The following is a 23,861-nucleotide window of genomic DNA, read 5'->3' as shown; positions in this document are numbered from 1 at the left end:
CTTAAGTTCACATATGTTCAGGATGTTTTCTTAATTCATAATCTTCATAGGTCTGACCATCAGTTGTGTGGATTTAAAAGAGTAGTAGTTGCCTTTCCAAGTCTTCCAGAAAATACCTTTCTTCCGATCTGGCCTTCTACTGATTCTAGATCGAAGATATTTCCCATTTAAATTTGCTTCTCCACACGCACTAAACCACCAGCCACCTATAACGAGAAAGATCACATTCTGACTTCAGTTTGCAAGGAAATTTTGTCAAGTAACAACAGGACAAATACCTATCCATCCAAATATTCACAAACAAGTTCAGTGTTTTTGAGTTGGGTGCCTGTCATTCTCATCCAAATCAGATATCCAGAAGCCAAAATTTTTAGAAATCCCTCTCGCTCCACCAGATTGTCAGGGAACTCTTAACCTTTTATCCCTCCTCCACATTACTTCATTTCCAAATCAACAAGGAACGTTTTCAAAAGTCACACTTGTATTTTGGAAATTAATTTGATTTATATTTCCTTCACATTCATTCTCTAGCAGTTGGGGCAGTTAAGAAACTTGCTGCTCAGCCATTCAGGTGTTGCAGGAGTGTCCTGGATAATTTAACTTGTAACTTATTTATAATCTTCCCAATCGTTTAATGCATTTATTTTGTAAGGACAGCTGTAAGAGCGTAAAGAGCATTGAAAGTTCACTAGCTTTTAATGTGTAGAAACTATAAGTAAAATTCATGAAGGTTGTTAATGTAATCCTGCCTATGTGGTGGCAGATGTTCTGGAGATAGTGCCACTTAATATGAAGTTGAAGACGATGAGAAAACATTGACTGGAATTTCATTTTTATGAACCATTTTTAGCTTTGAATAATCAATTCACTCCACTGTTAACCATTTGATTTAATCAGTAACAGCTTGCTGATTCACTAAAGGAGTCAGAATTGTGATTGTTGGAGTCTATATTATTCCCCAAGTGCACACTAAAGGAGAGTATCAAACTGGGAAAACTGCTAAAACATTTCCGCTAACTGCCTTGAACAATAGCTACAGCAAGCATTCGTGCTTGCAAAATTAAAGCCTCCTGGGACGATGTTCAAATTTTATTAAATGAATTGGCTGAAAGCATTTTGAACTGCTGATGAAAAGCTATAGCTATCTGGCTTCCAAATTACTCTGCAGTATTTATAGAATTGTGTGCCAGTCACAATAGAGGAATGGAATCTTTGTAAGTCAGGGGTCTCTGGTAGATGTACAGTTACAACACTGCAGAGTAATGTGAGTGGAAGACCTAAAATCCAGCTTCATTAGCATTTATTGCATTATTCAACAAGATGCTTTGAAACACCCACAATAAATACTACTGTTATTTTTTCCCAATTACTCTATTTTCTTTTAACAAATGATTGGCAAGTTACCAAGTCAACCCGGTGGAACATGAAACAAAGAAACTGCTCCCATTTCCTGATGATCTGACAGGTTTGTTTGTCAGTACTCATCACTATGGAGGCAGAATTTGTTTTTTTTCTCCTATTCAAAAACTCTGCCATTTTTCTCCTTTTTGATGGTACAAGTGCTAGCATGTACATTCCATATAAAGAAAGATTTACACATATGTTGCCTTTCACAACCTCAAGATGTGGCAAAGAACTTTTTTGTGGCGCATAAGGCAGACATTCATCTGATTCCACAGTGAGTTTAACCTGGAACAGATTGTTAGTTTATAGTCTAGGGGCCCCAATCCACAGCGAGCATCGCTGACCAGGAGTCTCTTTCACTCTTACTGCTTATGTGTTGGAAGGATTTTGCAGGTTGCTACTCAACCTGTTGGCTGTGTTTTGAGTACACCTTACATGACCATCAGCTCCTGAGGTATGACTCGAACCTGGAGTTTCTGGTTCAGAGATAGGGACACTACCCACTGCGTAATAAGACCTCCAAAAAAATTTACAGACAATATTTCTGACCTGTAATTACTGTTATAACTTAGGAAATTTTTTTTAGTAGCCGTTTGGTACAACTGAGTGATTTGCTAGGCCATTTTCAGAGGACAGGATCAACCACATTGCTGTGGGTCTGGACTCGCCTGTAGGCTGCTAAGTAAGCATGGTAGATTCCCTTCCTGAAAGGACAATCATGAACCGGGTGAATTTTTATTTACAACTATCCAATAGTTTCATGCTCACCATTACAGAGAACTACTGTTAGTTCCAGATTTATTCATCATTGAATGTAAATTCCACCAGCTGTCTGCAGAGCATTAGCTAGTCCAGGAACTTTACCACCACGTCACAGTCTGCTCACAAGTGCCAAGTAACATTCATGCCATTTACGTGCCAGGCAATGATCATTCCCAGCAAGAGAATCTTAACCCCTTGACATTCAACGGTATACCATCACTAAATCCCTTACTATCAACATCCTGGGGTTAGCATTAAGCAAAAACTGAACTAGACTACTGTGGTTACACCAGGTCAGAGGCTGAGAATTCTGTAGCGGATACTCACCTGCCGAATCCCCAAAGCCAGTTCATCATCTACAAGACACAAAGTCAGGAGCGTAGTGGAATACTGTATACTTGACGAGGTGAGAGCAGCTCCAGCAACAGTAGCTCAACACAGTTTGGGTCAAAGCAGCCTGCTGGATTTACTGCTCTTCCCCCTCCCTCACACGCAATCCAATACCTTTAGCATTCACTCCCTCCACCCTAACACACACTGGCAGCAGGTAACATTCACAAGATGAACTGCAGCAACTCACTAAGGCTCCTGGGATAGCACTTTCCAAATTCGTGATCTCTACTACCTGGAATGACAAGGGCAGCAGATGCATGGGCACACCAAACCGATTGCTCCACCGCAAATCCTACTAAGATCTTCTCATGAGAGTTTGCGGCTATAACAGGATTTACCCTAGATGAACAGACCCTGAAAATTCCTCCTCAGCCTAAATTTTGACAGCACTGTAAGAAACACTTCAGCCCATCGTGTATGCACTGGCTATCAAGCATCTCTCTATTCTAATCCTATTTTCCAGCAGTTGGTCGATAGCCTGATATGCCATGATGGTTCAAGTGGTCAACTAAATGCTTCTTAAATGTTGAGCCTTACCACCTCTACCACCCTTTCACACAATGAGTTCCAGATTTCTATCTACCCTATGTATGTCCCTCATCATTTTATACACCTCAGTTGGTCCCCTCTGTCTTTTCTGCTCCAAGGAAAATAACCCCAGCCTAACCAGGCTCTCTTCATAGCTGGAATGCTCCAGCACAGGGAACATCCTGGTGCATCACCTCTGTAACCTTTCTAGTGTAATCATATCCTATACTGTGGCAACCAGAACTGCACATAGTACTCCACTGCATTGACCCTGTGGACCTTCTAAGACAAATGAGACCATGGATCTGCTGATTGTAATGAACAGCATCATACCTGAATGTTGGCCTGCACAGTTTATATCAGTGTGAAGATCATTGTCTCGATCGCTGGTGGAAAAAGGAAGTGCTTTACAGTCACTAATGGCTGATGAGAGGTCTCCACTCAAAACCTGACCGATTTGCAGGGTATAATTGTTGTCCTTGCCGCCTAACTTAAATGTATATTCAATAAATCGTGTCTCATTCTTCCAATCCTCCAGTTCAATTCGCAAAATGTATTTGGCCTGATGCACAATTTGATAGAAGTTTTCTAAACCTAACCAGAATTCACCTGAACAGAAAAGAGATTAGTTGATTTGAAGGGTGGAGGAAAAGTAAGGCTTTGTTTTAATACTTCATATACAGATTTACTTTAAATACATAAATAAATTTTAAAGGAGGAACAAATCAGCCTGGAAACCCACAAAATCAATCCTGTTGGGAAAATGAATGCTGCAGTATTAACCATAGTGCAAGCTTTTACAATATGACCTTTATACTTTGACCTTGATATGTTGCTACAACTGGGATAAAATAACAAAAAACAATGTTCTGACATTTAGAACTTGCTTCTGTGGATACCAAGAACTGCTCATGATATTGGAGATGATGATTTTATTATATTCATTAATATTGAATAATATCAGAAACAACAAATGATTAATTGGGACCAAAGCAAAATGCTGCAGATGCTGAAAATCTGAAATAAAAAATTCTGGAAATACTCAGCAAGCTGTGCAGCATGTGTGGAGAGAATTAGTTGATGTTTCTGGTTAATAACCTTTTAATTAATTGGGGATTCGCTTTATTTTAGCTCAATTTACAATATCTCATACAATTTAGTAGTAAAAAGAAATTAAGTTTAGTTTTCGCATCTGACTATTGATTGATATTTCAATGTGGTGCGGATGGTGTAACCTCATCCGATACGTCCTGTGTCAGATTCTTACCATGGAGGTCCCCAAATCCAGTTTTATAATCTAACCAGGACCGATCAAAATCCAAGGAGCCATTAAATCGCCGCTGAATCACAGTCCAACCAGATTCTGTTTGAGGGCACGGGAGAGAGTGAGAGTGGATTAATCTGAGACATGACAGGATAATTGTTCACAATAGCTCTTTGAGGATAATGCTCATTAATATAGGTTTAGCAGGAGCTGACAATTAAATGTTCTGCATGTTTTACTTGAAGGGCAACTAATCCCCACTGGTGATTCTAACTTCTGTAATTACATTGACATTCTTTTCTTCAGTTGTTACATTTAAGAACTGTAATATGATGCAATCAGGTACAGGACTCCGAGTTCTCTTGCACGGAAACTTAACAGACCCAGAATAAAACTCTTCAAACTGACCTGCAGTCATCTGGCAATATGCTTGCAGTAGCTGGCATCCTTTTGGCTGAATGCTATAAATTCCACTGGTTCTTTTGCCCCTCTTGAAAATCTGATAACAGTCAGCTGGAAGATATGAGGAGTCAACTTCAGTTGTTATAGTTAAATCACATCTGTGAAGAAACATTTAAACGGATCAATTAAAACCTTTTAGTTGAATTAGAATATTCCCCAAAGACAAATTAAGTAAAAATTATTGCGAATGGTTTAAAGATTTTTCCTGCCATTTTTTCATTTTTTTGTGGCAAGTATATAAATGACAACACTCTCTATGTTTCAGTATAGTCTGATACATCATCCACACCAGTCTAGCAGTACAATCTGCATGGGGGCACAAAGCTCTGGCACCTCACAACACAAGGGACCCGGTTTTGATTCCCAGCTTGGGTCACTGTGTGGAGTCTGCATTGTTCTCCCCACGTCTGCTTGTGTTTCCTCTGGGTGCTCCAGTTTTCCTCCCATGGTCTAAAAGAGGTGCTAGTTAGGTGCATCAGCCATGCTAAATTCTCCCTCAGTGTACCCAAACAGGCGCCGGAGTGTGGCGACTAGGGGATTTTCACAGTAACTTCATTACAGTGTTAACATAAGCCTACTTGCGACACAAGTAAATAAACTTCAACAATTATTGGATGAGGTAGCAAAGAGCAAGCTCATTTAAAAGTTCAGAGATCAAATGAACGCATAGTTCATATTATCAGGGACAGTAAAATCCTGGATTGTCTCAGAATCCCAGGAGACTAATATAGAGATATGTGTAGTCCATGCACTATTCTTTTACATTCGATTGGACTAATGCTGTTCCCTTGTCCATTGTGCCTAGATACCCCAAAATCATGAACTGTGGGAATTGATACATCAGATGATAAAGTGCATCCTTTTTTCATTCCTGCTTTCTTATCTCTGCTGTATGTTGACGCAATAGAGTTTCTAAAGTTCAGTTGCACTATAGTAATTCCTTTAATTGTCATTGCTTACTTCATTAAGTTGATCTCTGCATTCAAATTATATTCCAGTGCAATAAGGGTATTATTCCCACAATGCAATTTTATGACATCATCTGAGGAAGGTTGCATGTAAAATGTCCTGTTTAATTTTGCCTTTATCCAGTAGTTTTGAAATGTAAATGTAGAAAGTGTCTTTTTAAAATTAGACCAACAGCAAAGATGTACAATGAATTATATGCCCCATACGACACCATTGCAGGATTTTTACCCGAAAGATTTCCCCCCATTGCAGGATTTTTTCCTATGCAGAATGGTACCTTTGATCATGCTCTTTCCCATTTCCAACACCTTGTTCAGCAAATCCAACCCCATATCTCCTTGAACCAGCCACATCAGAACCACTTTTCAATCCCTGCAACTCTCAGATATCAAGCCATTTGTTGTTTCCCATTTTACAATGCAATAGTTCTTTGTCACTATACATAGCACCATGCCAACCTAGCAGTGCCAACCTTTGCCTAGGTGTGGACCGGAGGGGTCAGAGTGAATGACAGCTTCGATTTTTGAGGGGGTGGTTATTGCTGATCTCATCTCTGAGCAGCCAGGTTTTGCTGGCATGCTGAATGCCCCCTCCCCCTCCCCATTTGCCCTCTATTTTTGAATTTCTCAGAATATTCGTACATTTCATTTTCTTGTAATTAGCTGTTAAGGAATGTTTCCCATGAGAAATCTATAATAAGGCTATTGCAAGCCTTAGTCCTACAATATCTCTTTAACCTTTCAGCTAATCCTGTTAATCTTTCTAAATTTCTTTCCATTTCAAGTGCTTTTGGACCTATTTATGTAATAAAGAATTTATACATCACTGCAGATCAATCCAATATTGAGTATGAATTTAAAATTCCGAGATTTTCATTGCAAATTGTTTTTTCATACAAGCAAATGACTATTTTGGATAAACCTAGCATCTTGGATAAATTTAGCCATTACTTTGAGCATCTTCCATTGAGTTGACTGATAACTTGGATATTGCAATAATACAGATAAAGACAGTAGCATTATGCTAATATATTGTGTTATGCACAATACGTTATTCTACTGCTATTGTGAGGTTTTGTGCAGTCTAGCTAGCCTTTTTAAGATCATTACTGAGGACAATAAGGAGAGACTAAATGTATTTGTAAATTGAGCAAATGATTGTTGTTTCCCTGTGAATTGGCAGTCGCTCATAAATCCTCAGCGGCTCCCCGACACACAAAGATTGAAAATTACCAGCTTGCAATTTGACACATGGATAATGTGTAAAATCCAAGACTTATAAATGTTTATAATAGACAAATGAATAACTGCTCTGCAAAGTTTTATTGTTTCTCAATAATCTTCTGCATCTTGGAGTATATCTTAATTTATTGTAAGCTACAAGATAGAAGGACAGATAACGATTGGAGTTAAACTTACAATGTCAGTATGAAAGTTTTGAATGTAGGGTGACATGTTTGTTACCTCTGTGTTAAAATGTGTAACATTACTGGTGCAATCACGTATGAAAACCTAGAAAAGCATTATGGACGGAACTTTGCTAGCATGAAAACGGGAGCATTCCTGATCTGTTTGTTCATGCCACAAGTTTTCACTCTTAATCGTATAGACTTAGACATTGAAAATTTGAGCTAGACCATTTCTAGCTGCTGCTGGCAGTGGGTGGGACTTAACTCATCAGTCAGCCTGCAGAGGGAGCTATTGCACATGCACCACCCTCTAATTCTGCACATGCTCAATTCCAACATGCTCAATTTTGACAGACCGAGACACATGTCAGACAGCCTGGTCAAATCACAACCACCCCCACAGTCACAAAGACCCGTGGCCATTTGTGAGCCCCACACTGCCTGAAATGCCATCCCCACAGCCACCCAGGCTGATTGTAATGTTGCAGGGAGAGTGTAATGCAGAGTGGGCCCCCTCCCCTGGCCCCTGCACCACTGATCACATCTGCAGAGTGGTAGCGTGCCTCCCCCCGATCTGATTGCTGGCAGAGTGCGCAGTGGCTCCCCTCCCTGCTCCACATCGGCAGTGCCTGGTGGAATGGCAGTGCCAAGGCACCAGGCTGTTGCCCTTGGCCTCCCTGGGTGACTTCCGGTTCTACTGACGAGGCTAACACGACTGTTCCCTATTCTGACCTTGCTGGAAATCCAGCTCTCATAAAATCGCAAGAGCCAAGAAATCAGGCGAGATCCTGATTTCTCAGCTTTCGCGCGATTTTACCAACTCACTCTGCCCAAGACAGGGCAAGCCGGTAAATTCTGGCCTATATTTGTGTCTATAATGTGTCATCAAGCTGCATTATTCTGAATTCCTTTACCATGAACAACATGATTATGTGCCATGTATCATGTATTGTAGGTGACAACAACATACAACTCCAACAACATGAAATGTCTCCAAATGTTATCACAAAAGGCAGTGTTTTTCGGACATCCAGGGGAGTTATATCTGTTATATCCAAGGTGAAAATCAACTTTGACGTTAACAAATTGAAACTTATTTATTTTCCAGGATTCCATTACATTGCTTGAACTTTGAAACTGCTTCTTGTGCATAACAATTTGCATTTATTTTCTATTGCACCTTTAAAATTTTCTCTATTGCAACATGAGGACCATGAAGTCCCCTGTGTAACGGTACATGATGCAATAGGGACCGAAAGCAGGAAGTGCACAAGAACATATGTCCAGCTCCCTTGTGATGGGTAGGAACAGTTACTCCGTGGGGTGATGGCGGTGGTATTGTTACTGAGGTAGTAATCCAAATGCGCTGGGGACATCGGTTCAATTCCACCATGGCAGCTGGTGGAATGTAAATTCAATTAATTTATCTGGAATCATGAAACCATCACCAGTTGTTGTAAAGACCCATCTGGTTCAGTAATGTCACCTTTTCCTGGTTTAGCCTACATGTGAGTCCAGACCCTCAGCAACATGGTTGACTCTTAAACTGTCCCCTGAAATGACCCTGGCAAGCCGCTCAATTCAAAGGCAAGCAGGGATGGATAACAATTGATGGTTTTACCAGTGAAGCCCGGAACCCAGATATTGGATCATTTAATAGAAAGTATAAAACATTTTTAATTATCACCAGATTTCAACCTGTTGCAAAATTTATTTCATTGCTTGAAAACTTTGCGGCTTGTGGATTGTTATAAAAGATTATGGCCACATGCTATAGTGTGTGGTTAACAGTACTAAAGCAAAGGTGTCTGCTTCCCACTATTTTCCCTGTTATTTGGAACTTTTTAGATACAGACATCTCTCAGTCATTTCTGTGGATAGCTACAGACCTAGAGGAAAATGAGATTAGTCTGTACCAAGTTCCACTTCTTGAAATATTGGGAGTAGAGTGTGCACAATCCATTCTGGGACATGTCGTTTTATCAGTACTTAAGAGGAAGATTTTGTTAACCTGAGTTCTGTAATTTATTTCTTTTTGGTTGCGTTGTTTTAGCATTGTAGGCCAAGATTTCTGTCTCGGTAGAAAGCCTCTCCGTTATGGTGAAAATGGCAGATAAACTCAAAACTCTTATGACCGACCCACAAGTACTTCATTTCCAATTTCACAGGGGTGGGATTGGAGTCCGAACAGGGTTTGCACATGCACGGTTTATAGAGGCAGCTGACCATTTAATTCATCAGCTGCCTTGACTGAAGTGGGATTTTGGTGGGCCAAGAGTATGAAACTGAGAATAGCAGATCAAACCAGATATAGCTGGTCTGACCTTGGTGGATTCATTTGGAAAGTCAGAATACCCTTTTGAAGAGTGAGGTACTGCTTTGGATATGGTCCCTGGACACCTTTGGGAGAGATATGGCACTTTTTGAAATAATCAAAAATAAACATAAAAAATAATCTGTGTGCAAAATGTGCATAAACTTATTGGAACTGTCAAAGAATGTTAGGTGAGTTGGCATGGAGTGGGTAAGGACAAAGGATGGTGGCATGAGTTGGCAAGTTGACATTGGGGCTATGAAGAGCCACGTAGGAGGTGTAGAGGGTGAGGGGAATAAGGTGACATAGGTTGATGTGGATATGGAACATTACAGCACAGTACAGGCCCTTCGGCCCTCAATGTTGTGCCGAGCTATGTCCAATCCCAAGATTAAGCTATTCCCTCCCTATAATTCTGGAGTGCTCCATGTGCCTACCCAATAACCGTTTGAAAGTTCCTAAAGTGTCTGACTCCACAATCACAGCAGGCAGCCTATTCCACACCCCAACCACTCTGAGTGAAGAATCTATCTCGGACATCCCTCCTATATCTCCCCCCATGAACCTTATAGTTATGCCCCCTGGTAACAGCTACATCCACTTGAGGAAATAGTCCCTACACGTCCACTCTATCTATCCCCCTCATCATCTTATAAACCTCTATTAAGTTGCCTCTCATCCTCCTCCGCTCTGAAGAGAAAAGCCCCAGGATGGGGCATGGTGTGTTGCAGGAGGGGGATTGGTGGGGGAGGGCTGTATTTTGTTTCAATCTTCTTTTAATTTAATTCAACGAAGTGCCGGAGTACAGAAGCAGGCCCTCTGTCCAGCCTGCCTCAGCACCTGACAGACTCTGCACTCATTAAGGGTGCCAGCAGACCCAATTTCTAATCCAACTTCACTCCTACCACCCTCAGAATGCAGATCAAAACAGCAGGCTGCTATTTTTAAAAATCTGTTTCCACACACCTGACTCAGAAGTGGAAATCTGAGCCATAGTATTTGGATTTTTCCATTGCCTGGTATTGCAATTTTTTTTGAAGCCTGTTACCATAGAACAATTCCATTTTAATATGTCGCAAGGTAATAGCGCTAAAAGTTTTTTGTCTAGTTTGTAGTGGGCAGCACAGTGGTTAGCCATGCTGTTTTGTGGTCAAAGACTACATTTTAGTTAAATATGCTTTGTCATTATTCTAAGCCATATAGAATATTTATATATTGTATTTGATTTATTATTGTCACATTAACATACAGTGAAAAGTATTGTTTCTTGCGTGCTACACAGACAAAGCATACCATTCATAGAGAAGGGAATGAGAGAGCGCAGAATGTAGTGTTATAGTCATAGCTAGGATGTAGAGAAAGATCAACTTAATGTAAGGTAAGTCCATTCAAAAGTCTGACAATAGCAGGGATGACGCTGTTCTTGGGTCACGTGGTACGTTAACCTCAGACTTTTGTATCTTCTTCCTGAAGGAAGAAGATGGAAGAGAGAATGTCTGTCTGGGTTGCATGGGGTCCTTAATTATGCGGGCTGCTTCGCCAAGGCAGCGGGAAGTGTAGACAGGGTCAGTGGATGGGAGGCTGGTTTGTGTGATGGATTGAGCTACATTCACGACCTTTTGTAGTTCCTTGCAGTCTTGGGCAGAGCAAGAGCCATAACAAGCTGTGATACAACCAGAAAGAATGCTTTTATGGTACATCTGTAAAAGTTGGTGAGAGTCATAGCTGACATGCCAAATTTCCTTAATCTTCTGAGAAAGTTGAGGCATTGGTAGGCTTTCTTGACTATAGTGTTGGCATGGTGGGAACCAGGACAGATTGGTGATCTGGACACCTAAAAACTTTCTACTTCGTCCCTGTTGATGTAGACGGGAAAGTTCTCCTTTATGCTTCCTGAAGTCGATGACAACCTCCTTTGTTTTGTTGATGTTGAGGAAGAGATTGCTGTCAATAGAAGCCTGTTATGCAAGGGAATTGAAGATTTTATGGTCTGTTTGTTGATCAATTTCTGAGACTAAAGCAAAGTATTTTGGAAACTGGATTGCTTTAAGCCTTCAATCCCTGGTTAGGTTAATACACTCAGATGCTGTCAATTTATTCACCTTTGTACTTTTCAACTAGCTAGCACTTGGCCAGTAATAGTACTATCTGGGTTGTACTTTTATACAAGTTACTGAATAAAGAGCCCAAGCGCCTCAAGTTCCATTTCTGATGAGGATAAAGTATCTGTTTTTCTCTAAGTAACAAACCAGCAACTAACTCATCAGAGCCACAGCTTTATATAATATTATTGCTGAAAGTGTGATCGCTGAAAGTGCAATTTCTGTAGCAGGTTATTAGTTATGCAGAAAAATAATCATCCCCTCAGTTTTTGTGAAATGACAAATTCTAAGTTTCTATCTGAATGCTGGTTCTGGTATCTGTTCCAATCAGGATTCTTTGACAGGATAATTTGAATTGATGAGAATTGCATTTTACCCAGCCTACCATTCATTTAAGGAATTCTGCTGGGAGAAGCTTTTTGCAATATGTATGACCTGTCCAAGTTCTCTAGACTGCACTCTTATCAGAGCTACGCGTCTGCATATTTGTTACATTGTGTGATATTCATTATCTTCTAGAATATTACTTTAGAGAAACGGACATTGATTGAAAATATTCTTTTCTAAAAAAAAGTGAACATTTTATTTCTGGCCACGTTTATTTTGATTGCCTTCATGCCTAACTCTATTCATGTGACAAAACTTTGGACTGCTCCCAGACCAATTACCACTCTGACTTTGATGTAGGAGTTGCATGAAAAAGGCACAGATTGACTTGTGCATTTTTTGTTTTACTGATGGGTCACCAATTTGTGGAAAGTACCAAGGACATTCTTTCCACACTAGTATTTCTGTGATCTGGAGTTCTGTTGGAACACCAATGAATTGTTAAAAATGGCTTTCTCAATTTTTCTTTTCCACACACAGCTGAACAAAACCCTATTTCAACCACTATCCACAATATATTCAGGACAGCTCTTATTTCATAAATTTCAGGTGGATTAAGAAGTGTGTACTCACAGTCAGATAAAGCTGCATTTTGGACATTCCATTGATCACCAAGGCTGTTGCTTTCTTTCATGTCCTCCTTAAAGTTGAAGTGTTTTCTGGGGTCTAAGTCTGCATTTGAAATCTTCACAGAGGAAAATAATATCTATTTTTGAATCAATTGTATTGAAGCCAACAATTACAGCATGTGAATTAAAGACCATCTCTTGCCTTTCGAGAGGTGGAGGAAAAGACTTGTTTACCACAGTCACCGGGACTATTATGCAGAAATATTTTCAAGTAAAATTGTCAAGTTTATAGAATTGAATTGATTAAATTTCATTGACGAAGAGAATAATAGCAAATACACAGCGTACTCAGACATGAGTAATAGTGGTGTGTACTTCCCCCAGAGTGATATCTTTTAAGTACAGTTGAACTTTGCATTGTCAATCCAATTCTATGTTATAGACTGAATTTGGGAACGTTTCCAGTACCAAAATGCACACATTACTGCTTTCAACAGTAATGTTTCAGTGTGATAATGTGACCTGCACAGTTGTGCTATTTTCCACAATGAGATGTCCCACATACTCAGTAATTTGACCTGAACACACATCACCCTATATGCTTGTAGATATGGCATTTCATTGATTTGATATGCAGCTTTATTCTTCTATTGGAATAAGTTGAAACAAAATTTCATCGTTCCATATGTATTATTTTGGATGCCCAGTTGACATAATGCTACAATAATATTTAGAAAATGTAGTGAACGTTCAACTGTATGCTATTTAAGATTATTGAACAAAACAGAAATAATAACCAACCTCTAAACTAATAAAGTTGGTGGTTGAATTTAATTCTCAGATCTATTCTCCACAATGTGGGTGTTAAATATTTTACACATAACAAAAGGTGCTATTTAAAAGTCTGTATTACTTCGTTAGCATTTCAAAAGATGTTGCTTCTGTAAATGGGGCAATTGGTGAGTTCTTTCTTATTTCTTGCGATCTTGTCCACTCTATCTTAGTGATGGCCCTGAACTGCATGTTCCTGTCCACTGCTTAATCTTGCCGTTCATTCTTCAATCCCTCCCTTCTATCATCAGAAACCATTTGTACATTCACTATTCTTCTGCTTCTTGAAGTCCTTTGCTCAAAACACTTCTCTTTGCTGCTACTTCTTTTTCCTTTAAAAATCTCTATCTGTATTTTTGGTCTTGGCCCATACACCCTCCTAAAGCATTCCGGAACATTCCTTATGTGATAAACAATAAAAGTGCAATCTCTTCAAACAGAGACAGAGCAAAATTAGTACCAGGTGGCATGGTAGTACAGTGATTAGCAATGTTGCCTCACAGCACCAGGGACCTGGGTTCGATTTCTGGCTTGGGTCACTGTCTGTGTGGAGTCTGCACGATTTCCCCGTGTCCGTGTGGGTTTCCTTCAGGTGCTCCTGTTTCCTCCCACAAGATGCACTGGTTAGGTACATTGGCTATGCTAAATTCTCCCTCAGTGTACCCAACAGGCACCAGAGTGTGGCGACTTGAGGATTTTCACAGTAACTTCACTGCACTAATAATGTCAGCCTACTTGTGACATTAATAAATAAACTTTAAAAACTGCAGCAGAATGTACCATTGTACCACTTGCCTATGACATTTTTAGAATCAAAATGAGAAAACTCTCGAATTTCTTTCATGAGGTCTTTGAGTGCCTATTCCTTTCAGTTATGCACTGCAGGGCACACAGTAAATAGGAGCACAAGAGCCTGGATAAAATGTTCGCATCATGAAAAAATGTCACCATAATATGTGACACAAAATATTTTTGCTGCAAACTCAAATATAACCAGACATAGCAATTCCATTAATTCAAAGCTGAGCTAAATTAGAATTGAAAGTTTACGCAAATGCAAGTTCTAATCCTGAAATAATTCATAATCATTATAGCAGGACTGCATATGCCTAAAAATATGCTGAAGACATCAGCCTGGAATCTTTTGCTCACATTGTGCTGAACATATGAAAATGTGACATAAACAGCCTCTCAAGTTCATTTCCCTTCCACAAATATTTACAGTTATGATTACGTGAAACGTTTCTTGAGGGAATTACCTCTTGTACCAAGCACAGTACTCTCAGAAACCAGCCAACAAATGTACAAGAATACACTGAAATTATAAGTCAGAGGAAGGGTGGTGCACAGACCTTGTTCATCAGCAGTTGAATCTGTTGGTTCTGTCCATCAATCTGTTGCTGTTGAGTGTTCAGCAATGCTAGAACTTCGTCTACACGCTGGTTTTGAAACTCAGACTGAAAAGCAAAATTAATTTGTTGATGTAACCATGTCCATTCAAACGAAGTGCAGGCAGTTTTCTGTGATGACAGAAGAGGTTTATGTTTTCAAAATTTCAATCACCTCAGTAAGATGCTAGAACACACTATCAAGATGCAACAACAGAGCTATGGTTGTATAAGGGGCTTGATGTAGTCAAATAGCAGATATGAAACCACAGCAACACTAATAAAAATCAACACCATCTTGGACAAAGCAGTCCACTTGATTGGCAACCTATACACCACCTTAAGAATCCACTTCTCAACCCGTGGACTTTGGTTACAGAAGATGCACTGAAGCAACTCCAAGGCTTTTTTTGACAATACATCCCAAGCCAGCCTAGAAGGGCAAGGGCAGGTGCTTGGGAAATAACCTCACCTGCAAATTTCCCTCCAAATCATGCACCACCCTGACTTAGAAATATATCACCATTCCTTCACTGTCCTTAGAACAGCTTCCCTAGCTGCAGTGTTACAACTCGGACTGCAGTGACTTGAGAAAGCTGCTGACCCATCAGCATTACCTCAAGAGTAATTAGTGATGGATAATAACTGTTGACCTTGCCAGCAATGTTCACGTCCCATGACTGAATTTAAAAAATAAGCGACGCTTTGTGACATGGGATCGTGTCACCTGAAACATCATTATGTTGGGTAGCTGTAGCTTGCGTGCACTCTGTGCAGACATCTTTAACCTCTCTTTTCACCCATCTGAGATCCCTATCTGCTTCAAGAAGATGACCATCATCCCGGTACCAAAGAATGGCCAGGCTGCATTGTCTTAATGACTATCGTCTGGTGGCTCTGACATCCATCATTATGAAGTGTTTCAAAAGATTAGTCATGGCACAAATCAGTTCCGGCTTCCCACATTGTCTGGATCCACTGCAGTTCGTCTATCGTCACAACAAGTCCACAGCAGATGCCATCCCCCTGGCCCTGCGCTCAAGGACACCTATGTCAGACTCCTATTTATTGACTACAGCTCAAACTTCAACAACAACATTCCTACAAAGCTCACCTCCAACTCCATAGCCTGGGGTTTGGCTCCTCCCTCGGCAATTGGATCCTGGACTTCCTAACTCACAGACCGCAATCAGTGAGATTAGGCGACAACACAACATCTATGATCACCCTCAACAATGGTGCCCCACAAAGCTGTGTTTTCAACCCCCTTACAATATTCCTTCTAAACCTATGATTGCGTGGCCAGATTCCCCTCCAACTCGATTTTCAACTTTGCTGATGACACCAACATCATGTGTTGGATCTCAAACAATGATGAGACGGAGTACAGGGAAGAGATAGAGAATATGGTGAATTGGTGCAATGTCAATAATCTCTCCGTCAATGACAACAAAATGAAGGAGGTAGTCATTGACTTCAGGAAGCACAATGGAAGACATGCCCCTGTCTACATCGATGGGGATGAAGTAGAAATGGTTGAGAGCTTCAAGTTTCTAGGTGTTCAGATCAAGAACCTGTTCTGGTCCCTCCATGCTGAAGCTATAGTTAAAGCCCACCAACACGTCTACTTTCTCAAGAAGCCAAGGAAGTTTGGCACATCTGCTACGACCTTCACCTGGGTTTTCAGATACACCATAGAAAACATTCTTTCTGGTTGTATCACAGCTTGATATGTCTCCTGTTCTGTCCAAGACTGTAAAAATTACAAAGGGTCGTGAATGAAGCTCAATCTATCAACCAAACCAGCCTCCCATTCGTTGACACTGTCTATACTTCCTGCTGCCTCAGAAGAGCAGCCAGCATAATCAAGGACCCCACACACCCTAGACGCACTCTCTTCCACTTTTTTCTGTCGGGGGGAAAAAGATACAAAAGTCTGGCTTCACGTACCAACTGACTCAAGAATAGCTTCTTCCCTACTGCCCATCAGACTTTTGAATGGACCTACCTCGCAATAAGTTGATCTTTCTCTACATCCTAGCTATAACACTACATTCTGCACTCTCTCTTTTCCTTCTCCAAGAATGGTATGCTTTCTCTGTATAGCATGCAAGAAACAATATTTTCACTATATACTAATACATGTGACAATAATAAATCAAAATAAAGTCTGCTTTGCTTCCCTCTCTGCTCCTATGTCCTGTTAGTACAGTAGACAACGTTGAGCTTGAATACCATCACATTCCAGATATAATGCATTGGTTGCTGTACTCTGGAATTCTAAAAGGGACTCTTTCTCCTCCACCTGAGCAAACCTGCCTTATCACTTGTTCATATACTTTGGCTTTCTGCTCCCACAAGACTTTTTTAAAAACTTATTGCTGGTCATCATCTCTTCCCAGACAAACACTAAACCCTTCAAGGTGATCTCTCAGCCTTTTATTAGCTTTCCTATATGTAGCCACTTACCTGTATGTGATGGTGCCCTTTTAAATTTGAGGAGTAACCCTTTAAGAGCACTCCATGCAAGACTCAAGTTGACTTTACAGTCTCCACCAAGGACAGCTCATCATTTTCTGGCACTCTTTGTGAAGCAGCCCTTTAATTCCTAATTCTCAGCCTTGAATTGAAGCTAAATAATTGCAGGAGGATTGAAAATAAATTATGGCAAACAAACAGATACAATTAGAACAACATAGACATTCAGACAATGGCAATTTGACAAGGAAATAATGTAAAATAGTAAGGATCATTTAATTACAAAAACCTGAATGGTTTTATTCATTCTATTACAGCTGAGTGTCTGATCTATGGAAACCTCTACTCTGTAAAGAAATAAAAGAATTCCCATTGGAATTAATCCAAGGAATATTTTGTTACCATGCATTTGTTAAACATTGTGTGCAAACTGACAAAATAATGGAATAATGGATCTCAGGTGTTGGACAACTTCAGAAACCGATAGACCAACCATCACCTGAACTTAAGGGTTCATTATTACACTCAAATCACACCAGGCAGCTATTATTTAACACTTCACAGAGTGACAGAGTATCCAATCCTATGTTGCTCTTCTTAGCCAACCATGACCGCAAGTGCAGATACAAACATCATGGCCAGGATTTTACAGTCTCGCTTGGGCGAGGCTTGTAAAATCCCGCCCGAGGCCAACCAGAGAGATCTGTTCTGCAAGCCTCGCCCACCCCGATTCCAGGGCAGCATGGCAGTAAAATTCCAACGTATCTTGTGGCACTATCCACAACCAATAATATTTTAACTTCATTGTGTGGATCTTCCATTTCATATCAATGTTACCCATACAGACAATTCCTTTGTCTTGCCTGCAGTACCAGTTATTTAATGGCACTGTTATGAGTTATCAAGCCAATGTGTGACAACCAAGATATGATATCAATCATCCGACATGACTTGAATTGAAATGGAGAAGATTCTAAGGAGTATTTCCTTTGCCAAAATGAAAAACTAATCCAAAGTAGCAAAAAGAGTTAAGAAATTATTCTGTATTTGCTGGTGGAATCTAAACTGCCACCCTCTAATCTCTTGAAATCTGTTGATTCTTTGCATCCTGTGCAATGGGCCGGGAGTGTTTTCAGCAGGGGGATTTAAATATAACAGTCCGCTGCCTCCCTATCCACCACCAACCCAGTCCCTACAATGCCCCCATTTTACAAAAAGTCATTAATGGGCAACTGAGCCTGTTAACAAGCCAATTACCTGAATATTATGCTGTCTGCACCATAATGCAATTGTTATGGACAGGTGAGCAAGAGCAGGGAGTCTGCTTTTACACAGTCTGAGGTGAAAAAAACAGGAAGGATGAGTGGAGTTTTGGGGGATGCTCCATGTACATCAGGGGCATACCCCTAAAATGGTACAGTACTTTGTGCCTTCCCGCATGGCTTACAAAACCCAACCCTCCCTCCACTCCCCTCATGCCCCCTTCTCCCTAGGGTGCTTGATTCCTTCTCCCCCAAAAGCTAGGATGAGTTTTAGTCCAGGATGCATTGCTGTCTTCACATAGGCCTGTTTGCAGCCCCAGCTGTGCTCACTACTGAGTTCTGGTGCCACTGGGATTACTACAACTGTCGACCAATCTGATCTCTTCCGACTGAGGGAGAAACAAAAGACCTGTTCTTCCCCCACTCCTCCTCGCTGCTCCCTTTATCGCTACAAGGTGGCCCTTATATTAAGTCAATCAGTTTGAAAACTACTTTTGTGATGGGTGGCAAGCAACCTTTCCCTGCAAAAGTCATCCCAGCATTACTGTCTCATCTTTTCTACAAACCAAAGTAATAACTTTGCTGCATTATTTGTCAATCCATAATTCAAATTCTAAGCTAAAATCAGTCAAATACATGAAACCAAAAGAGAGAATGCTGGAAAGTCTCAGCAGGTCTGTCAGCATCTGTAAGGAGGGAGAAGAGCTGACGTTTTGAGTTCAGATGACCCTTTGTCAAAGCCCAGTCAAATGCATGTTATATTACTTACCAGAAACCGTTTTTTCCCTTTTCTCCAACTTCACTAAAGATAATTCTGTAACAATCCCCCACCACAAATGAGATCATGATATAGTGAGAATAAGCGATACATCCCTTCAAATCTTCCCTGTAATTCAATAACATAAAGGCTAATCTGCCTGTAGTCTAAATTCCATTTTCCTAACCCTTGAATTTCTTGTTATTCAAAAATCTGTCAGACTCTGACTTGATGATGTTCAATTCGCAGCCTCCACTGCTCTCTGTGCAAGAATTCCAAAGACTTGCAGAGAAAAATTCTTCCTCATTTCCATCTTCAATGGGAGAAACTTAATTTTAAACAGTTACCCTGTGTTCCATACTTCTTGACTAGTATCTATCCTTTCAAGCCCCCTCAGAATCTTGTGCTTTTCAATAGATCACTTCTCAGTCTTCTGAACTCCAATGGGTATAGGTCCAACCTACTCAGTATTTCTTCTCAATATAGCCCCTTCACCCTAGGAATTGATCTGGTGAAACTTCTCTGAATTGCTTCCAATACAAGTATGTCCCTCATTAAGTAAGGAGACCAAAATTGTACAACGTACTCCAGGTGGGATCCCACCAATGCCCTGGACATTTGTAGCAAGACTTTACTACTTTTACACTTCAGCCCCCTTGCAATAAAGACCAATATTCCATTTGCTTTCTGACTACCTGCTGTACTTGCATGCTGACTTTTTGTGATTCATGTACAAGAGCATCTAGAAACCCCTGTACTGCAGCATTATCCATTTAAATAACATTCTTTTTTTTCTATTCTTCCTGCCAAAGTGGATAACCACATAGTTTTTCCCACAATTTTTTTTGGCCACTCACTTAACCTATCTGTATCCTGGGTTGACACAGTGGTTAGCATTGCTGCCTCACAGCACCAGGGACCCAAGTTCAATTCCAGCCTTGGGTGACTGTGTGGAGTTTGCACATTTTCCCTGTGTCTGCATGGGTTTCCTCCGGATGCTCCAGTTTTTTCTTCAGTCCAAAAGATGTGCAGGTTCAGTGGATTGGCCATGCTGAATTGCTCCTTCATGTCTCAAGGTGTGTAGGTTAGATGGATTAGCCATGGTAAAAGTGTGGGGTAAGTGGGTAGGGTGGGGAAGAAAACCTGGGTAAGATACTCTGTCGGAGAGCTTGTGCAGATTCAGTGGTCCAAATGGCTTTCTTCTGGAGGGATTCTATGATTCTATATCCCTTTGCAAACTTTCTGTATCCTCCTTACAATTCGCTTCCTACCCATCTTCATGTCACCAGCAGATTTGGCTACAAAACAGTTGGTCCCTTCAGACAACTCATTAATGTAGATTGTAAATAGTTGAGGTCCCAGGTTTGATTCCGGCAGCACTCCACTGGTTATAGTTCACTTACCTGAGAATGATCCATTTATCCTGACTCCTTTTCTGTTTGTCAGTCCTCTTTCTATGCTGATATATCACCTCCAAAACTATGTTTTGTTCAGTAACTAATTATGCGGCGCCTTTTCAAATGCCTTCTGGAAATCCAAATGCACTACATCGAATGGTTCCCCTTTATCCTGCTTGTTACAAAGATCTCTGTTTGGAGTTTGGAAGAATGAGAGGTGATCTTATCAAAAAGATTGTATTATAATTTTCTAAATGTCCTGCTACCACCTCCTTAATAATGGATTTTAGCATTTTCCCAATGGCAGATGTTAAACAAGCTGACCTTTTAGTTTCTTGCTTTCTTTCTCACTCCTTTCTTGTTTAATGATGTCACATTTCTTACTCACCAGAATCTAGGGGATTTTGGAAGATTACAATCAACGCATTTAAATCTCTGCAGCCACTTAAGGCTCTAAAATACACGCCACCAGGTCCAGGAGACTTGTCAGCATTTAGTTCCATTAGGTTTCCTGATACTTTTTCTCTAGTGATAGTGATTTGTTTTAAGTTTCTCTCTCCCTTTCGCCCCTTGATTTTCACTATTCTCTGGATGTTTTTTGTATCTTCTATCGTGAAGACCAATACAATAATCGTGTTCAAAGTCCTTGACATTTCCTTGTTTCCCATTATTAATTGCCCGTCTTACCCAGCAATGAATCAGTGCTCACTTTTGTTACTTATTTCGTTTTAATATATGTGTAGATGGTTTTGCTGCCTATTTTTATATTTCTTGCCAGTTTTCTGTCGTACTCCAATTTCTCCCTCTTCATTTTGATCTACAACTAATCTATGCAGCATTGTGCACCTTTTCCTCAATTTGATACCATCCTTAACTTCTTTAATTAGGCATTGGTGGTGCATCCTATTCAGAATCTTTTTGCTGAATGAAATGTGGAGAGTTAAGAAATACCTCCTCAACTGTCTGTCACTGCTCCTTTTTATCTTTTAACTTATTTTCCCATTTCACTTTAGTCATCCCGACCTTATACTCTCAAGTTTAAGACACTAATTTCAGACCCATGCTTTTCACCCTAAAATGGAATATGAAATTCTGTCATGTCATGAACCAAACTGATATTCTTTCCTCTCCATCCACATCATCCCCCTCTCCTGCCTCTCTTTATTTCCCTCCCCTTTTCCTTTCTATTCATTATCTCTCCATCCATTCACTTGCTTCTTCCTCCTTCCTTTCCACTCTCCTCATTCTCTCTCCCTTCCATTGTCTCTTGGTCCATAGTCTGGATTCAATTAGTCTCACAACCTTTTATCCTGTTTGGTTTTATGAAGTGTTTTTTTTCTTCATTCTTCATATACAATGTCAGAGAAAATCGATCAGTGAAGACTTGATAACAGTAAAGCAATTTGTATATTTAACAAAAGAGCAGTAATTGCCAACTGAGAAAAGTATAGAACTCCTCTAGACCCATATAAGTACCATGTATTTTAATTTAGTGGATGTAGGCATTACTGATGAGGTGGGCATTTATTGCCCTTCAAATTCTCTTAAATAGGTGGTTCACTAGGGCATTTCAGAGGGCAATTTAAGGTCAAGGGTATTGCATATATAGGCCAAACTGGATAAGGATGGCAGATTTCCTTCCCAAAAGGATTTTAATGGACCATTTTGGTTTTTACAATGATCCAAAATTGATGTGGCCACCATTAATGGTGCTAGCTTTTTATCCCGGAATTACTCTTCAACTGAGACTGGTGTGGTGGGATTTGGTTTTGTAATCAGATCATTATTTCAGGTCTCTGTATACTACATTAGAAACGTGACCCCTATGCTAACATACCTCACTGTAAAATGGTTAGAGAAAGAGAGAGGGAGAGTGTACTTGTATATCCACATTGTTCGTAGATGCCTGGAATATTTGTAATAGATAGTGATTAGATTATTCAACAACATCTGTAGGTAGTGTGAAAATTGCCGTTCTTTCAGTGGACAAACACATTACAGGCTCCAATGTCATTTAATTTTCTGTTATTTCAGCAAAAATTATTAATACTTTAAAAAATGGATTAATACCTGTTACACAGCTTTGTCCCACCAACATCACTAATAAACTTCTAGACTTGCATCTATATCATTAATATGGCAATTTTGTACTTTAAATAATGTAGGTTGACTTTTTTAAGATATATTCAATGGCTGCAGATAACATTAGGGATAATTCTGGATCTACACACGGGTGGATTGAGGTGTCTGGTCGCAATGAATATTGTAAAGCTGGATGTGTCGGAGCACGTGCCAGTAAAAGAATGCACCTCAATTTCCTTACGTTATTTAAATTTAAACAGAAGGAAAATTTAGTTAGGTTCTTTTACAGCATGCACCCCTAGTCCATCAAATTTTCTGCTATTTACTTGCCTATGTGCTATATAATCATTAATAAATCTAACTAATAACTGAAAAGTACTAAGATCTTATTTTCTTTATTCAAGAAGCAACACATCTGCAATGATATTTTGCAGCTCTAGATAGTTCAAGTAAATAATTCCTATGGGAAAGTTACCCAATCCTCCAGCAGCTTACTGTAAGATCTAAGAGGTGGTTTATATTGAGTATTGTCTTATAATATCACTGTAAATCAATAAAGTCATTTAAACTGCATATAAAACTGTTACTTTTCTTAAGTTTTTGGTACTTCAGGATGTGTTGACTTACCCTGCAGAAGGAGTTATCAGCAGACTTGTTTTTTCCGCTGTCATTCTCTAGAATCCTTTCCAGTTTTCCTTCCAGGGAATTTATCTTGTTGACAACTGACTGCTGGTCCTGCAGTACTTTCATTAGCTTATTACTAAGTTCCACAAATCCGTTATGAAGCTCCTCATTCTCAATTTCCAGCTCCCGAGCTTTGTCTTTCAAATCCTTTCCATCACTTTCTATGTGCCTGACCTGACTGCCCAGGTTGTTGACAGAGCTATTGGAAACATTCAGTTGTTCCAAAACAGCATTCATCTCTCCCTTCATTTTGTCTGTGTGCTCCTTCAGCCCTTTCCCGAGCAGGTAAAGACCATGGGCGAGTATGCGAATGTCATCTGACGAGGCAAATTGATTTGTCTCCCCACTGCGAGTGTTCCCAGGAAGGCCTAGTGTGGAGCAAATAAGACAAATTATTACAATAAAATGAACTGTCTTCAT

The 23,861-nt window shown here is 40.0% G+C and overlaps 2 protein-coding genes across 5 annotated transcripts in view; one reads left to right on the top strand and one right to left on the bottom strand.

Annotated features, from left to right (window-relative positions):
• Window positions 1-23,861, top strand: part of dock8 (dedicator of cytokinesis 8) — a 233,198-nt gene that overhangs the window by 107,609 nt on the left and 101,728 nt on the right. The gene's annotated exons all lie outside the window — the stretch shown is intronic.
• LOC145343005 (angiopoietin-related protein 3-like) lies at window positions 31-23,861 on the bottom strand. Its single transcript, XM_080188725.1, has 7 exons — window positions 23,385-23,861; window positions 14,746-14,850; window positions 12,567-12,678; window positions 4,760-4,864; window positions 4,355-4,450; window positions 3,421-3,696; window positions 31-206 (listed from the first exon to the last, which is right to left on the bottom strand). The coding sequence occupies exons 1-7, from the start codon at window positions 23,859-23,861 to the stop codon at window positions 31-33; spliced, it is 1,347 nt and encodes a 448-aa protein (XP_080044851.1).

The sequence above is a fragment of the Carcharhinus amblyrhynchos genome, chromosome 5, assembly GCF_965287045.1.
Source record: "Carcharhinus amblyrhynchos chromosome 5, sCarAmb.v2.hapA, whole genome shotgun sequence".
NCBI lineage: Eukaryota > Metazoa > Chordata > Chondrichthyes > Carcharhiniformes > Carcharhinidae > Carcharhinus > Carcharhinus amblyrhynchos.
Note: the sequence above shows the minus strand (reverse complement) of the source record. Positions and strands in the feature narration are given on the sequence as shown.

Excerpts from the sequence above, each read along its gene's own strand:
- LOC145343005 (XM_080188725.1), bottom strand. The coding sequence starts at position 23,861 with ATGAAGACAGTTCATTTTATTGTAATAATTTGTCTTATTTGCTCCACA. Across the intron at positions 14,851-23,384 it reads CTGATAACTCCTTCTGCAGG|TCTGAGTTTCAAAACCAGCG; the intron begins GTAAGTCAACAC and ends TTTGCTTTTCAG. Across the intron at positions 4,865-12,566 it reads AAATGCAGCTTTATCTGACT|CTGACTGTTATCAGATTTTC; the intron begins GTGAGTACACAC and ends CATATCTTCCAG.